The sequence below is a fragment of the Balaenoptera acutorostrata genome, chromosome 11 (genome assembly GCF_949987535.1).
Source record: "Balaenoptera acutorostrata chromosome 11, mBalAcu1.1, whole genome shotgun sequence".
NCBI classification, from domain to species: Eukaryota; Metazoa; Chordata; class Mammalia; order Artiodactyla; family Balaenopteridae; genus Balaenoptera; species Balaenoptera acutorostrata.
In genome coordinates this window covers 60,006,730-60,022,544 of record NC_080074.1, presented here as the reverse complement: position 1 = coordinate 60,022,544, position 15,815 = coordinate 60,006,730, and the positions used below count along the sequence as shown (strand labels likewise).

Genomic DNA, 15,815 nt, shown 5'->3' with positions numbered 1-15,815 from the left:
CAGTTTCTACAGCGGGTGGGGTAGAGGGTTGGAGAAGGGGTCAAAGCACAAGAGTGTTACAAGGATGTGGGAGAGGAAGGGAAATAGGAGTGCGTGCACCTGGGGATTGGGAGAGGGTGACAGGTGTCTTCACGATGCAGCCCAGTAGTCCAGAAGTGGAGTGCTGAGGACCAAATAAAGAAGAAATCACATCTCTGTCCTGTAAAACTCCCACCAAACACCCACTGGGGAGGCGGGAGAGAAAGGGAGGGGCATCTGTAAGGGAGAAGTAGAGAGAATGGAAGTCTTAACCCTCAGCTATCCCTGTAGACTTTGAACTAGAGGACTGAACTCTCCTAGCCACAGGTGCATGCGTCTTCCCAGCGGCCATGTTTATCACTCTATGGTCTGAGGGGCCCATGCAGAAAGAAGTACTGGCAAAGTTCATAGCATCCTGGCATCCCTATGAGCCAGGCATACACACAGCCCTGTCCAATGCACCCTGGCATTAATGCTCCCCTGGCCTCACCCAGTCCCTCCTCCTCTTTCCAGAAACCTCCTAGAGGAAGGACAGGCCCAGGGATCACTTCCTTTTTCAGCAGTTTCACATGAATAAGATGGCACAATGATCTGTGTTGATCCATCTCATCTCACCACCTTTAAATGCCAGCCCCCAGGGACCTAGTGTCTATTCTTCCCGGCACCTAACAGGTTGAGAATGCACCATCAGTGGTGAGATTATGAGGGCTGCAATTATGGTCCTGGTCCCTCTGAAAGAGCCTAGGTTCACCAGAAAGCATTAAAAGTAGATTTCCACAATGCACTTCTTTTCTGCCATTTGTATAAAATACTATGGCAAAATTGCACTGTAATTATCTTTATGGCCGATGCATAACGTTGGGGAGTGTATGTCATCCAGATATAGCTGCCCGTATAATTATCTGGCCATCGGCAGGACTGAAATAACAATCTAATGAGAGCAAAATGATACAGTAAGTACCATGTAATCAGTGAGTTACGGTTATTACGGCTTTTTGTACCCTCTCGCCTGACACTGAATGGGGGGCCAGACCCAGTCTCTGGGCCCGGGGAGTCACACACAGGCAGTTTCATTGAGAGCCTGCTCCTGGTCCTTGGGGCTCCCTTGAGACCAATGAGTGTGGGTAACAGGGCCACAGAGAGAGGGGCAGCAGTCTCTGTGAAGACTGAGCCTTCCTGATCCCTCTCCTTTCCTCCCCTGACACCTTCAGTGGAAGCCAGTGCAAAGAAAGCCATCAGTGAGCTGCTATTGCTGTGTGGGAAGATGGTGTCGAGGCGGACGGTTCCGTGTTTTGACAAGACACTTCCCTGGGGGACTCACACTTGCATACCAAGTGGAAGAGCTGTCAGCCCACTCGGGCCCAGGGTCCAGCCCAGACAGCTCCAGGCAGACAGACCAGAGCCCGCCAGGGGCAACACTGGGACCTTCCCCACACCTCCCAGACTGCAACAATCACAGTAAAGCCAACACACAGCACTGTGTGCCAGGCACTGTTCTGAACACTTTACCTAGACTCAAAACCACAGCCCTGCAAGATAATACTATGACCCCTGTTGTTCAGATGAGGAAATTGAGGCACAGAAGGGTTTTGTAACCTGGCCAAGGGACACAGCTAGTGAGTGGCAGATCCAGGATTCAAACTCAGGCCATGCTCATATTCATTCCACTGCACAGAGCGATTAAGATATAGTTTCCAGCTACGCCCCATTAGATTTCAGAGTTTGTTGCATTTCTTCCTAAATCACCCTTGCAAATAACTATATAGTGGACCCGGTAACCCGAGATTCTGAATGATCTGAATGGTTTCAGCCTGCCTGGGAAGCAAAATGCTTCACCTGTGAATAGATGTGGTACCTGTAATTATCAGATGATGATCTCTCCACCTTTTGCACAAATCACAAGAATGGAGTCCAAACAAGAGAAGTTGCTCATCAAAGAAACCCCAGGGGAAACCCCTCCCTTGCCATTTCCTACCACTCAGTTGTAAGCGGGGGTCCATGAGACTGGAAAGAGATGAGAAACAGGGTGTGTGTGTGTCTGTGTGTGTGTGTGATCACAGGCAAGCACACACTTCTAAGTGTCAGGCACTGGTAGTGTATTTAGGCCATTAATTATGAGCATTAATACACATAGCATCAGAGGAAATGCTCCAATGCTCCTCTGGCAACCTACCCCCCCCCCACATACACACACACAGTCCCCTCTCCTCTCCCTAAGTCCTTACCTCATTCCACGTTCGAGGGATACTTGAAGGTGCCAAAGCTGGGGACGTTCTCTTGGTTCATATCAATAGGAGTGTCTGGGGTGAAGTAAACAGTGTAGTTAGGAGGGATTTTTCTGCATATGACCTTCACCCTGACCCAATAGCAAAGGGCTGGCTATGCAGGACAGCTTTGGAAGACAGAGTTGGGAAGTAGAGGGATGCTCTGTTTGGGAGATGGGGGCGGGGGGTGGGGGAGAAGCAGAGATTGCCTGACCCCCTCCCAGCTGCAGCAGGACTATCTTATAAAGGTCTCCGTCCTGTGCTCCTGGGGAGGGCTGGACTGTGGATCCAAGCCGATTGGGTAGAAGGGGCGGAGGAACCCTCACTGTAGCTAAGAAAAGTCCTGTCTTTCCCTCTGGTGACAAATATGAAGCAGCTGACTTCTGCTACATCTTTGCCAGCACCCTAGCCCTTCCACCGACCTCCACATGTTCCTACCTGGCTGGATGTTCCTCTTGCCCATGAGACCCACAAAGAAGTCATGCATGTCACCTGCAGAAACAGGGCCAACATTTTCAGCAGTGATAGTGAGGGGCTGATACATTTCCCCAGACATGTGTCAAGACTTCTGAGGTTGGGTTTCTGGTCTCTGTTTCAGTGTCTCACCACAGCTTACTCCCCGCAGTTAGCAGGCTGTCCCCTAAGCCCACCCTCTCTGTTTACCTCTCCCTCCCCCGCATTTCGGGAACTCTCTAAAATTCTCCCACCCAGCAGGTGCCTGGCTTAGAATCTTCACAGCCACCAAGAGATCCTCTTGGTTCCCACTAACCTACCAGTGGAGGGAGACTCCACCGTGCCCCGCACACCTGCTTCCTCTGGCTCTCAGCGGCCTCTCACATTCAGGAAAGGCTGGCTGAGCAGTTGCAGCTGGCATGTTGTTTGCGCCAGCTGAGCCGGGGCCAGCCGAAATAGTCACTGGGCCCTGTGCCCATGGAGCTCTAGGCAAGTGGTCAGCAGAGATTGGGAGGGAGAAGAGGCTACTCACGTTTCTGGGGAAGTGACGACTCCTTAGGACCTGTGAAGCAAGAATAGGCATGTAACTGGGGAAAGGAATCTGCAAAGTGATGATTAGAGGGGGTTCAGATCACAGCCCTCAATAATTCACTAAGCCATCTCCAGTCTCCTTCCCACTCGAAGGGGTCTCCCAGGCCTATTTAATCTTCAGAATCCTGCCCCACACGCCCCTCTGCCCGGGGCTGCTTCCTACCCACGCTAGCCTTGCTCAGCATTTTGAGCAATCCATCCAGGGAGACTGAGCGGCCGTCATAGAGTCTCCGGAGCAACGAGGGGGGCAGCTGGTAGAGATTCGAGTCCTTCTGGGGAGAGAAACAAAGAGGGCTGAGGAGGAGGCTCACACCCAATCCACTCACTCTTTCCCCACAAGAAATGGCCTCTTCTTGAGCTCATCACAGCTGAACTTAACGTCCTGTTTCTTTCAGGATTTCCTCTGGTTTACACTAGAAGAGAAGTAGGCTCTCAAAGTGTGGTCCATGGACCAGCAGCATCGCCGCTGGGAGCTTGTTAAAAATACATAATCTTGGTCCTACGCCAGACCTACTGAGACAGAATCTGCATCTTAACCAGGCCCCCAGGTGATTCATAGGCACAGCAAGGTTTGGGAAGTACATGTAAAGGGAACACATCGGGCATCCCTGTAGGCCGACCAACTGTCCCGGTTTGCCCAGGTATGTGGGGCTTTCAGTGTTCAAGCTGGGACAGTCCCAGGAAAGCTGGGACAGTTGGTCATGCTATATCCCAAGCTCAAAGGGGACTGACCCTTGGGGCCCCCTCCCAGCTCCTGCCACCTCTCAGTGAGAAGGGCCATTGGTTCTTTTCTCCCTGGCACACCCGGAACCGGTTTGACCAACGATGTGGTTGCCCCACTAAGTGAATGAGCCAGGAATTCCCGCACTCCCAAGAAAGGCTCATCAGACAGAGCTAGTGTCTTCTGGTCTGTGCTCCATGATTGAGTCACAGACAGGACTCGGTCCTGGGGACAGGTGGGGGTAGGCAGCCAGGGCCACCAGCAATCCTGAAATTGCCCCCACTCTGCACTGTGTCCGTGGATGTTCCTCTCTCTGCGTTTCCCACCACCTCGCCCTCTCTTTTCTTCTCCATTAGGTTTCTACCTCTGGTTTTCTCTCCCTTTCCCCTCTCTCCCCTGGATTTAGAATTTCACGAAGGCAGCATGCTCAGAATGAAGCCTCTTCTTCCCCTCCACAGATGAACCCCATTCTAGACCTGCTGCCAAACAGGGGTTCTTTCTCATCTTGGTGGTTTCTTTTTTAGCAACTTGGGCACAGCAGGATGGTTGGTGGGCACACATCACACACCCAGTTTATTGCGGCTGCAGAGAGATAATGACAATTGATCATGTTTGGAGATTTTCACCTTGAATCTCAGCGGTGCCTCTCTCTCCAGAGCCTAGGGGTCCTTGGGCGGCTGAGCACACGCAGATGGGCATTTACCCAGGATGCACCCACACACGTGCCAACCTGGCTGCCCAGGCACACATACATCCTACTCCCGTTCCGTCCCAATTTCCCTCATCCTCTCGGACCTGCAGGAAGAAGGGGCAGGATGGCAATCTCTATTTTATTGACCAAGAGGGGCAAGGTCTCAAAGCAAGTTTGTCTCAGAGGAATAGACCCAGATATTCTGAGTGTCTCCAGCTGGAACTTTGGGCTCCACAGTGTCCAGCCCATATCTGGCACTCGCTGTGTGTTTTTTGAACTGGTTCTGGTCTTTTGGAGCTGGTGCAACTACTGCAAGGATGCCAACCTATCATGCCTTGGGACACCTCACCAGCTGGATGAAGGCTGGTGATCTCTCTCTTTGCCGAGCCCACAACTTCCCACGCAGCCACTTCCCCAAATTGTTCAAATACTCTGCGCACCTCCTGTAATGAGATGCTAAACAGATCTGAGCTGGAGAGGCAGTTAGACTTCACACACTGAATTTGTAGTAAGTTCCACCTGTAATCATCTTAAAAGCATTCGTACCAATGTAACTGCTGTCTTTTCAAAACTTTGAGAAGACTTCCTCCCTGCTCTCCCCGAGTACCCCTACCCTGACAACTCCTACTCTTTTTCTTAGATGAACTTTGGAAATTGGGGCCCAACCTGTTTTGTGGGGTTTTTTCCTATCCTGACTAAGCAGAAGCTAGAGGGGGACATGGGAGAGGAGGGAAGAAAGGGTTGGGATGTTAGGAGCACCTGAGGTTATTGGGGGTGGATGAGCAGGGGATAAGGGCATTTATTTGAGTTTTGAAATAAAAAATACATATAGCTGATAGGTAAAAGAGCACACAAACAACTGTTGGGGAGAGAAGTTCTGACTGTGTTTCATACCATCCAGGAAGTGGGGAGGATCTGCCCCCCTGCAAAGGGACTACCCTCGCAGTACCATCCAATCACCAGGTCACCAGACAATCAACCAACCAAACAACATATTAGTGCCGCACATTTTATGTACAAGGTGTCAAAGACATGCAGAGGGACAGAGACACGGACAGACATACTGGGAGAACATGAGGTCACTGGAGAGGCCGAGCTGTCAAACCCTCTGACGGGTAACTCCCAACCCGCCCGTCCCACCTTCCTCCCTACCATGGTGGGACAGGCAGAGTGCAGCCTATGATGCTGCCCCGTACTCTGCCAGGCTCGGTGACCCAGAGGGGGTGCCTTACCTTGCTGTGGCTCCCACCGGGCACCCCCTGTTCCTGTGACTCCTCACAGACCGCCCCAAAACTCCGAGCCAAGCTGAGGGCCAGGATAACTGCAAACAGCGGGACACTCCTCATGACGCCTAGGAGTGCGGAGAGACAGGACAGAGGGAAGGCAAGGAGGAGGAGGACACAACACAGGTGCAGACATGGGAGACATTCACGACTAGCAGCCTGGCTTGACCCTGCTTCCCCAGCCCCCAACTCTCCCGCCCAAGCCTTAGTCTGGGAGAGTCTCTGAGCTGGGAGGCGCTCAGTTTCCCTGCTCCCCCATCACATATTTCCCCAGGATATGCACCTGGCAATGAGCAATGGCGCGATAATGTGGGGGACTCTAGCCTCCCAGGGAAGATAATAGATTTATAGGACGTGCATGGGTCTCTTTCCTTAGTCGGCTTGAGGAGGGATCCTGGATGCTATTTTCCAGCCCTAGGTACCCCAAGACTTAGGCAAAAACTTTCTAATATAGGAAGAATCAGTCTGTACCCACAGGCTCCAAACATTACTACATCAACCCCCATTGATTCCTTCTGCCCACCTTCCCAGTATCCTGCTCCCCGATCAAAGTCTGCCACCTTTAATTCCGTCCTGACTCTGCCCCTGTCCTTTGCTGCCAGCTCCTGTCCATCCAACATTCTGCCGCTTGTGCCTACCTGTGGAGCGGCTCTGAGCCTGGGGCAGATGCTCTGGCAGGATCAGGGAGCTGGCCGGGAGCACTGTCTGCTCCCCACACACGCTGCTGGTGCTGCCGTGAAGAGAGAAACAGGGAGTGGAGGGGCTTGGGGAATGTGGCAGGAGCTCCCAGATAAAGGCTCTGGGAGGGTCTGGGGGAGCCGGGGAGGGGCTGAGAATCACCAATCCCAGGGTGGCTGGAGGGGAGGGGGAGGCTGGTGGGGGGAAGAGGGATATAGGCTGCAGACACACACACACACACACACACACACACACACACCCCTCCCCCCCAAACCTAGCAGTGAGCGGGGGTTATCCAGCAGCCCACAGTCCAATAGCCCCTGAGCTGTGCATGCTAAGGGATGATGTTGCGTACGGTTTGTCACAAAATTTCCATGCCGGAGCCAACTCAATAGGTGCGGTCCCTGGGCTCTTTCTGCTCCTTGTCCACCCACCAGCTCTTTGCCCTTTAAACTTCCAGCCTCAACTGCCTGGCCGAAACAATTTCCGCCAGGTGCTGCTCTGGGCCTTCCACCACCAGGATGAGCAGGCTCAGGTCCCTGACGATTGAGAGGTGAGTCTGGCACACCCTCCAGTCCTCAGTTCTCCCTCTGTCCTCCTCCCAGCTGGAGGTGTCCCATCGCGTTGGTCCTCAGACCAGTAGGGTCAGTACTTCTCCCCACTAGTGAATGCAGAAAACTCCAGGGTCTGCCCCCCTCCACCTCCCCAGTGCCGGCGCCTCTCCCCATGGCCTCCCACCCCACTCTTGACCCCTGCATCAGCCTGACGTAGTTGCATCCTTCCAGGGTTCTGACTTCTATCCTTCCTGCTGTCATCTCTGAAAGGAGGGACAGAGCACCACGGCTGAGTTGTTCCCCTACCCTCACCCCCGCTCCAGCACTGATCTCTTAACTGCTTCTTTTTCTCCTCACAGTTGCATTTTTTCCCACTCTAATCTGTCTCCCTACAGCTTAGGCATCTTCTCCCCTGAACTTTCAAGCCTCTGATTCACGCCCCACAGTCGAGGGGCCTTATTCTGCTCACTTCCCACCCAAGGTAAGAAAATCCTGGGGGAGAGGCAGAGTCAGGATCTGACCCAGATCCAGAGAGAAAAGACTCAGAGAGAAAAACATACTGCTGTAGATGAGGGGAGGGAAAGTGAAAGCCGGCTCTAGAGCAATCATCACTCTTAGCGTTTATAATGGGTGCAGAATTTGAACATTTGCAAGATGCTTCGGCAGAGAGCAATCCAACTGATTTTCATCACCTCCACCGTGTGAGTAGGAAATATTCCTATTTTCAGATGAGGGAACTGAGGCTCAAAAAGTTCAGTCACATGCTCTAGGACATATAGCTATTGGATAACAGCCTCAAATTCAGGTTTTTCTCTCTCCAAACCTCCCCTTCATTTTACTGCACTGGTCTGTACTTTGACCAGTAAGGGAACAGTTAAGTCTCCCAGAGGGAGTTGGGGGTCCACCTCTCCAAAAGACCTGGAGATTTGGGACCTTGTACTCTTCTACATCTTGGGATTGGGAAGAGAATCATAGTTCTGTTGCATATTTACTACAAAGACTTCTTCTGCTCACCAGCACCTTCCCCAATCACCCTATTTAAAATTACTACCACTCCATTCTCCATATCCCTTCATTTCTTTTCTTCATACATTACATCAAACATACTGCAATTTTACTTGTAGTCTGTCTACCCCACATCCCACCAGAATGTCAGCATTATAAGGGCAAGGACTTTCGTCGCTTTACTGTTGGATTCCTAGCTCTATAGTGCTTGGCATATAATATGTGCTCAATAAAAATTTATTTATAAAACAAAAAAGGAAGCCTGAGTCCAGCTTCTTGCATTGCGGCCCACAATGTGGATCCTCCACAGAGCCTCAAGCACTGCTAAGGTCCTGAAATGTTTGTCTCCCCACCTTACCCACCCTGGGGTTTGGGCCATACTGAGAAGTCATTCCAGCTTCACGGGGCCCCATGTTCATCCCCGAGTGAGGGCAGCAGCTAGGTCTCAAGGCCCCTTAATTATGTAAGAGGCCAATGGGGCCTCATTAAAGGCTTCCCATTACCCAGCTAATTACAGGGCTCTGTGGGGCAACCATGGCCCAGGACTCAGGGTTGGGAGCCTTTAGTGGAATAAAGAGTAGAAGTGGAAGGCTGTTTACATGTTAATGGCATGACTGGTTCATGCCTTTGAGAAGCTCAGATGCTATTCCTAATTGGACTTGGCCATCTCCCACCTCCTCCTCTTCTCCTCCCTCACCAATCTGGAAAAGGAGGTCCAAGCTGGGCAGGCTGGAGGAAACTGGGGGTGCAGTAGGAAGAATGTGTTAGACTGAGGGCTAAGAACAAAAGCCTCCTGGGTCCCATCTCTACATCAGCCTCCCTCCCCCACTAACCCATCCATCCCTGCCCCCAAGCCCTGGGACTAGGGAAGCAAGGCTTCAGCAAAGGTCCGTCATGAATAATGTCCTTTGATGATGAGGCATCTCACAGAGGATGGCAGGAGCCAAGGATGGGGGGAGCAAGGGAATGGCAGGGAGAATTGATCACCCCTTGATCTCTGGGATTAGCAAAGACGAAAGAGCTGATGCTAAGTCAGAGAGGTGATGAAGGAGGGAGGCTTCGGAGGGCTAGGGCAGGCTGGGCTTCACTTTGCCCACAAATCATATGCAAATGGCATGTAAAGCAGGTGCTGCAGCTACAGAGAACCTAGGTGTTTTTCCTTTGAACACTTACTCTTTATTTGAGCCACACCTCAGACACTAACTGTCGCTGGCCTAGCAGAGCAGGATCCCTAGCAGATCCTTCCTCTGGAGCCCCCCCTCTTTATTGCTGGTGCAGGTTGGGGGTGACCCAGTAAAACACTGAGCTGAGACGCTTTAGTTGGCCATTCCCAGGGGTCAAGGTGGGCCACGTGCCTGTGCGCACGAGCTGGCCTGCGTATGTCCACCACATGCACAGCTTGGGCGCAACATGTGGACCCCTTCGACATCCTGGAGGGGTGCTGCGGGCTGCTGAGGGAGGGGGCGGGGCCATATGTGACACTGGGTGGAGATACCAGTGAGGAATGGAAGGATGCAGAGTCCTGTGGCCAGGACACAGCCGGGAGACAACCCACAGCACAAGGAGAAGAGTCCCTCAGAGCCTGGGGAAGAAATGGGCTGAGCCAAGAGGGCTGAGCTAGAGCTGGTTTGTGCTGTGAGATGCTCGAATGGCCCCTCTTGGGGGTTAGGGGACTCCAGGATGGCTTGTGCCCCTCAGAGGCTCAAACAGCCTAGACTTTGAGAGAGCTGGACTGGCTGTGAGCAGGGGTGGGCAGCAGAACTTTAGCTTCTTCCATCATGATGGAGCCAATTCAAGCCCTGTAACACAGGTGGGGAAACTGAGCCCCTATAGGCTTCAGGGGACAAAAACACACACTCCTGAGCTCCAGAAGAGAAGAGAAGCAGAGACAGGAAAGAGGAGGAGGGAGGGAGAGATGGGAGAGTAAAGAAGAGACGACTCCCCCACCTCCCTCAGCCTAGCATCTATCCACATGACTGACAGGGGGAGGACAGGAAAGAGAGCAGTGGCCCTAGCCCTCCCCCCTCCTACCATTCCCAGCTCGGAGAGCTGACAGTGCCTTCAGCCCTGGCAAAGGAAAAGCAGGATAGGGAGCAGCAGCTGCATATTCTCCTGAAATTGCTTCTGAAAATGACCAGACACTTCACTGGGAAAGTGACGACAATTTGGGCCCTGGGAGCAGGAGATGAGGCGGAGAGCGGGGGCGGTCAGGCTCTGGTCACCACCCCCCTCTCGGCCTGGTTCTGAGAAGTAAAGGACGGGAGAACTGTTGGGGGTGGCGGAAGGGTGGCCAGAGCCCCAACTCTGGACATGGCTCCCCACGACAGCTCTAACCCCTCACCCACTGGGAAGAGCTGCCTCCCTGGGCCCCATCTCAGCTCAGAGCAGGGTGTGCCAGAACACGGGGCTGGCTTGTGCTCTGAGGGCTAGATTAATCTGCAGGCAAGAGTATGAGCTAATCAGGTCTCCCGCCAGCATGATTACCTGGGGAGTGAGCTGCCTGCCAGTGGAAGCTGAGGTGGAGGGAGACCCAGCCTCAAGGCACTGTGAGCTCAGCGGAGACAGGGAAGAGGCAGGGAAGGTAGAGGTCCGAAAGGAGGCAGAGCTATCCAGACAGAAACAAAAGGCAGCCATTTGTATGCTCGCACAGAGCGCAGTCTACATTTTACTGCAAACCCAGGAGCTGCTTGTTCCCCAAAGGTAGAGAGCAGAGTGGGAGAGGCTTAGACAAGACAGAATCTATGAGGAAATAGCCATGAAGGAAGTGGGGGAGGGTGATATTTAAAGCATTATACAAACTCTTACGTGTTAACATTAGTCAGAGCCCACAGCAACGGGGACAAGGAGATGGTGTGAGACAGCTGGAAACCAAGAAAGAAATAATGACGATGACACATGGAAAATAAATGAAGACGATAGGGAAGAGGTCAGTCATAGGGATGGGAGAGTCCGGGTGGGGGGGGGGCGTGTCCCCCTGTCAAGTGCCACCAGCTGCAGGCCCCAGCTGTGGGGCAGTGATTAGTAAGATAACTGTTGGCAGCAGCCTGGTATCTCTGGTGTACGGAAGGGAAAGGGGCGCCAGGGGGCGGGTGTGACAAAGCCCAGTGCTGAGCTCGGGGTGGAGGGCGCTATGGAGCCGGGGACCCTGCATTCCCCAGCTCACCTCAGCTCGCATGAGCCCTCCAGCCTTGGGCCTCTTTTCGGGCTAAATCTCCAAAGGATCCCAGTTTCTGCCAAGAAACTCCCAGTTTCCTCACTTCTTCCCTCCAGGGACACACTTAATGAATCAGCTCATTGGCCACCTGCGACCTGAGCCCCATCCCCGACTGCCCCACCCCCACCCCAGTCTCTCCAAACCCCGCCAGAGCTCAGCCGGTCAAGGAGCCCGGAGACAATTTCCCTTCTTTTTCATTCTTATTATCTGCATTAGCTGGCTCCAAGGAGCCTGAGGAGAGGAAAGGGAGGGGGGCAGAGGGTCTAAGTATAAGCCAGTGAAAAGATGGGGGAACAGGGACCCACCCACATGACCAAACGTTTGCAAAGCCTCTTGTTTTATTAGTGGGCAAAGAGGCTGAGGGTGGGAGGAAGCTAAGTTTGGAGAGAGGATTGGAAAGGATTGGGAGAAGCAAGGTCCTCTTCAAGGGTTCTGCACTCTCTGAGCCCCACCCCCCATCAGAGGGTTCAGGCACGAGAGCCTCCCACGAAGGTGGGTGGGTGGGAGTGGGGCTGGTGCTGGTCCAGGAAGAAGAAACTGCTGCACCTCCTCACTGTACAGTCACCTCCAGGCAACGACTCCCCTTCTTCTTGCAGCTCAGCTTGCCATTCCCACCACCCCCAGGGCCCTGGATGACCTTGACAGCCAAGCTGCTCTCCTTGAACCTCAATGAGAACCTGGAGGGGGAACAGACAGAAAGACAAAGCTAGTGCCCTCATCCCCTCACCCCTACTCCTGTATTTTCATGGTGGCTTCCCCTCCCCTTCTTGAGGCAAGTACATCCCCCCACCAGCCCGCTATGTCAGAAGACTCAAGGCCGCAGAGAACTTGGGTGGCCCTGACCTGACATAGTACGCTTCACTTTCTGACAGGACAAATTTTCCTGGTCACCATGACCGCCAGCTTGGTCATCTGCCCCAAGCCATCCCTCACCCCCAGCTCATGGCCTTACTCCTCAGTCACGGTGACTGGAAGCTGCCTCTGCGTGGCATCCAGCACAGCCCGGTACATTTTGGTCAGCAGTTCAATCACATGCTTGCTGACCAGCAGGAAGTCCCCCTTGGAGCCCACTGATGATATCTTAGGAAGGAGAGAAACAGCAGGGAAGGGATTCGTTTTTTTCTCCTCAGGAGCAGCCTGGGAGATATCAAAGGCCCAGAGTGAGAGGTCTGCTCTCCATGGCCTCCAGCTCGCCCCAGCCCTGTGATGCCCACCACCTTCTCCAGTCTGGGGCCCTGCCCCCACCCAGCTCTGATACCTCATTCAGATGCAAGCTAAAAAGCCCATCCTTGAAGCTGGTGACTGACACCCTGGCCACACTGTTTAGTGCGACGACAGTCTTGGCCCGGGAATTCTTGGTGTCTGAGATAATCACATGCCCCTTGGTCAGAAGGAGAATTCGAGAGGAAGTCTAGGGACAGAACAGGAAAGGGTGAGGAAGGGTTGCGATGCATCCCCACCCTTCCAGCTACCAGCCGAGGCTCTGGATCAGGCTGGGGAAGGAGTTCAGGATATTGGCCTTCACCTTGCCATTGCCACGGTTGACCTTCATCACAGTCTCAGCCACCAGAACAGGCCCTTCCTCCCCGCCCTTCAGCTTCTGTAGCTTGGGGTTTCCTTGCAGCCCAACGTAGTCACCGTGGAATGGAATAGGGACACTGAGGACACACAGGAGGTACGCAGTGGAGATAAGGTCCTTACCTCCGACCTCCAAGGTCCTTGTACCTCCCCCCACTGAGTTCCCATCTTGGTCCTCATGTGCTCCATCCCCCATCCTCCGCCGTACCCTGTGTCTCAGCGGTTCTCAGAGCATGGTCCAGGACCGACATCAGCATCCCCTAGGACCTTGTTAGATAGGCAAATTCTTTGGCCCACCCCAGACCTCCTAACTCAGAAACTCTGAGGAGGGCATGCAGCAACCTGGCTGTTACCCAGCCTGCCAGGTGATCCTGAGGCACACTGAAGTTTGAGAACCACAGCTCTGTTCCACCTGGGGAATCTTCTCTTTGCTATTGATGAAACTGCACAGGGTCTGGGAGGCACTCACCTCTGGGGGTATGAAGCCTTCTTGCCCTTGAACAGTTCGCTGGCACAGAGCTTCTCCCTTAGGACCTCTACCTGCTTCGGGGACAGCTGATCCCGGAATTTCTTGCACTGTGACAGTGGAGGGGAAGGAGGACACTTCAGAGAGGGCAGGGGCTGGAGGAGCATTGGGGAGGGGAAGGGGGACTGAGGGATGCTGGGGGAGGGGGATGGAAACAGTCAAATACAAGCCCCAGGAGGGCTGTGTGCCCAGCGCACAGCACAAGGCCTAGTCCCAGACAGGTGCTCAAAAGTATTTCCTGAGTAGAAGAACTCTGTGCTAAATGAAATAAGCCAGACAAAAGGACACATGTGGCATGAGTTCACTTACATGAGGTACCTAGAATAGTTAAATTCATAGAGACAGAAAGTAGATCATACTTTCTGGGGGCTGGGGGACAGAGGAATGGGGAGTTATTGCTTAATGTGTACAGAGTTTCAGTTTGGGATGATGAACAATAGTATGGAGACAGATGGCGGTGATGGTTGCACAACAATGCGAATGTGCTTAATGCCACTGAACTGTTTACTTAAAAATGGTTAAAATGGTAAATTTTATGTATTACCACAATAAAAAAAAAAATTTAAGTGGAAGAGGGAGGCAGAAGAGGAAAATCAGGAGGAGGAGAAAAAAAAAAAAAAAAAGACAAATGAGAGAGGAGTTGACTGAGCACCAGGAGAGGCTGCCCAGGCCCCGCTCACCTTCCATTGGTAGAAGAGCTTCTGAAGCTCGTGGTTAGCTGTGTTGAAGTACTTGTAAGGGGCAGCTGGCCACCTTCTGTCCAAGACATTGGTAGACGGCAAATCGTTCTTCAGCCCCAGTAGGAATTTCCGTGCCTGGGTTGGGAGCAGGGGAGTTGGGAGTGGGATGATGAGAAGACCTCCTGACAGGCAAACTGGCACCCAGATCCCACCACTTTAAGGGAAAGGGCCACCCACAGGGAGAAGCAACAAGTGGAGCCGAGGAGATGGAAGGGAGTCCCCTCCTGGTCTCTTTCAGTGTGAATGTAGACTTGAGGTTGGGCAGTAAGAGCGTGAACGGGAGATGGAGGGGAGAGAAGGAGTAGTTCCAAGCAGATACCTTCTACCCAGGGTAGTGAGGTGGGAGGAGCAATATGAAAACTGGCCTTAATATTTTGCTTCTGTAGCTTCCTATTCTCGACGCTCATAATTGCCTACGGATGGCTGCCCCACTGTCTGTGTTGGGGCTATTGGACAGGTACCAAATCTTCCCTCCTCTCTCAGTCAAGCCCAACACCTCAACCTGGCATTCAAAGTCCTCTACTTAGAGCCCAACCTCATGTCACAGGATCCCCTGCATTATCTTATCCTGGCACACCAACCAGACTGGACTCCCTGACTTGCCCTCTGCCCAGCCCATTCATTATCACTCTGTGCCTTAGCTCATGCTGCTCTCAGCTCAACTCTGCCAACCCAGATTCTACCTATCCTTTGAGATGCAGCTCAAAGCCCTTCCAGATTCCCTGGGCCAGTGGTGTCTCTCCTTTCTTTGAAGCCCCACAGCACTTTGTCTATACATTTGTTTTTGTACTACTGTTATTTGCATGGAAATCTCCCTCTTCTACAGGGTGAGTCTTTGGGAGTCAGGATGCTAGGTCCTGAGTTTTTTCACAATTCAACATCATTGAGCATCTGTTCTGTGCCTGGCACTGTTCTAGGTATGGGGACACAGCAGTGAACAGAGTAAACAAAGTCTCTTCTCACCGAGTTTACATTCTACTGTGGGTGGAGAAGGAGACAGCCCACAAGCAAATAAACATAGACTGTAGCTTCCAATAATTATATACGCTATGATGCAAAAAAAGCAGAACTGAGACAGGAATGAGTGGTAGCATATTCCAGACAAGAAGGAAAGCCAGTGTGACTGGCCTAAATTGAGCAAGAGAAGAAAAGATCAGAGAGTAGGTTAGCCAAGGAGAGATCATGAAGGGCCTTGTAGGCTGTGGTAAGGACATTTGGCTTTATGTGGAGTGAAATGGAACATCTTTAGAGGGTCTTAGGGGAAGAGTGACATAATCTGACTTAAGGTTTTACTTTTTACTTTTTAAAATGTAATACAACTTATTTTCTTATTTTGAAATTTTTAAAATTTGAGTGAAAGTTGAAACAACATTGCAATGAACATCTGAATAACATATACTTCTCACCTAAATTCACCAGCTGATAATGTTAACATCTTACCCTATCTTTGTGCTCTTTCTAACACACGCAAACATAAATACAAATGCATGTAAGTATAT

General features: G+C 52.2%; 1 protein-coding gene across 1 annotated transcript in view; it reads right to left on the bottom strand.

Annotated features, from left to right (window-relative positions):
* Positions 1 to 4,790: 4,790 nt before the first annotated feature.
* The window catches only part of MYO1A (myosin IA), a 28,121-nt gene continuing 17,096 nt past the window's right edge, over positions 4,791 to 15,815 (bottom strand). Inside the window, exons 23-31 of the mRNA XM_057557698.1 lie at positions 14,257 to 14,391; positions 13,520 to 13,626; positions 12,998 to 13,130; positions 12,731 to 12,883; positions 12,425 to 12,552; positions 12,038 to 12,149; positions 6,660 to 6,751; positions 5,971 to 6,089; positions 4,791 to 4,842 (exon numbers count right to left, since the gene is read on the bottom strand). Of these exons, the coding sequence (XP_057413681.1) occupies positions 6,014 to 6,089; positions 6,660 to 6,751; positions 12,038 to 12,149; positions 12,425 to 12,552; positions 12,731 to 12,883; positions 12,998 to 13,130; positions 13,520 to 13,626; positions 14,257 to 14,391 (936 nt within the window). The 3' untranslated portion in view covers positions 4,791 to 4,842; positions 5,971 to 6,013. The remainder of the gene's footprint in view (positions 4,843 to 5,970; positions 6,090 to 6,659; positions 6,752 to 12,037; positions 12,150 to 12,424; positions 12,553 to 12,730; positions 12,884 to 12,997; positions 13,131 to 13,519; positions 13,627 to 14,256; positions 14,392 to 15,815) is intronic.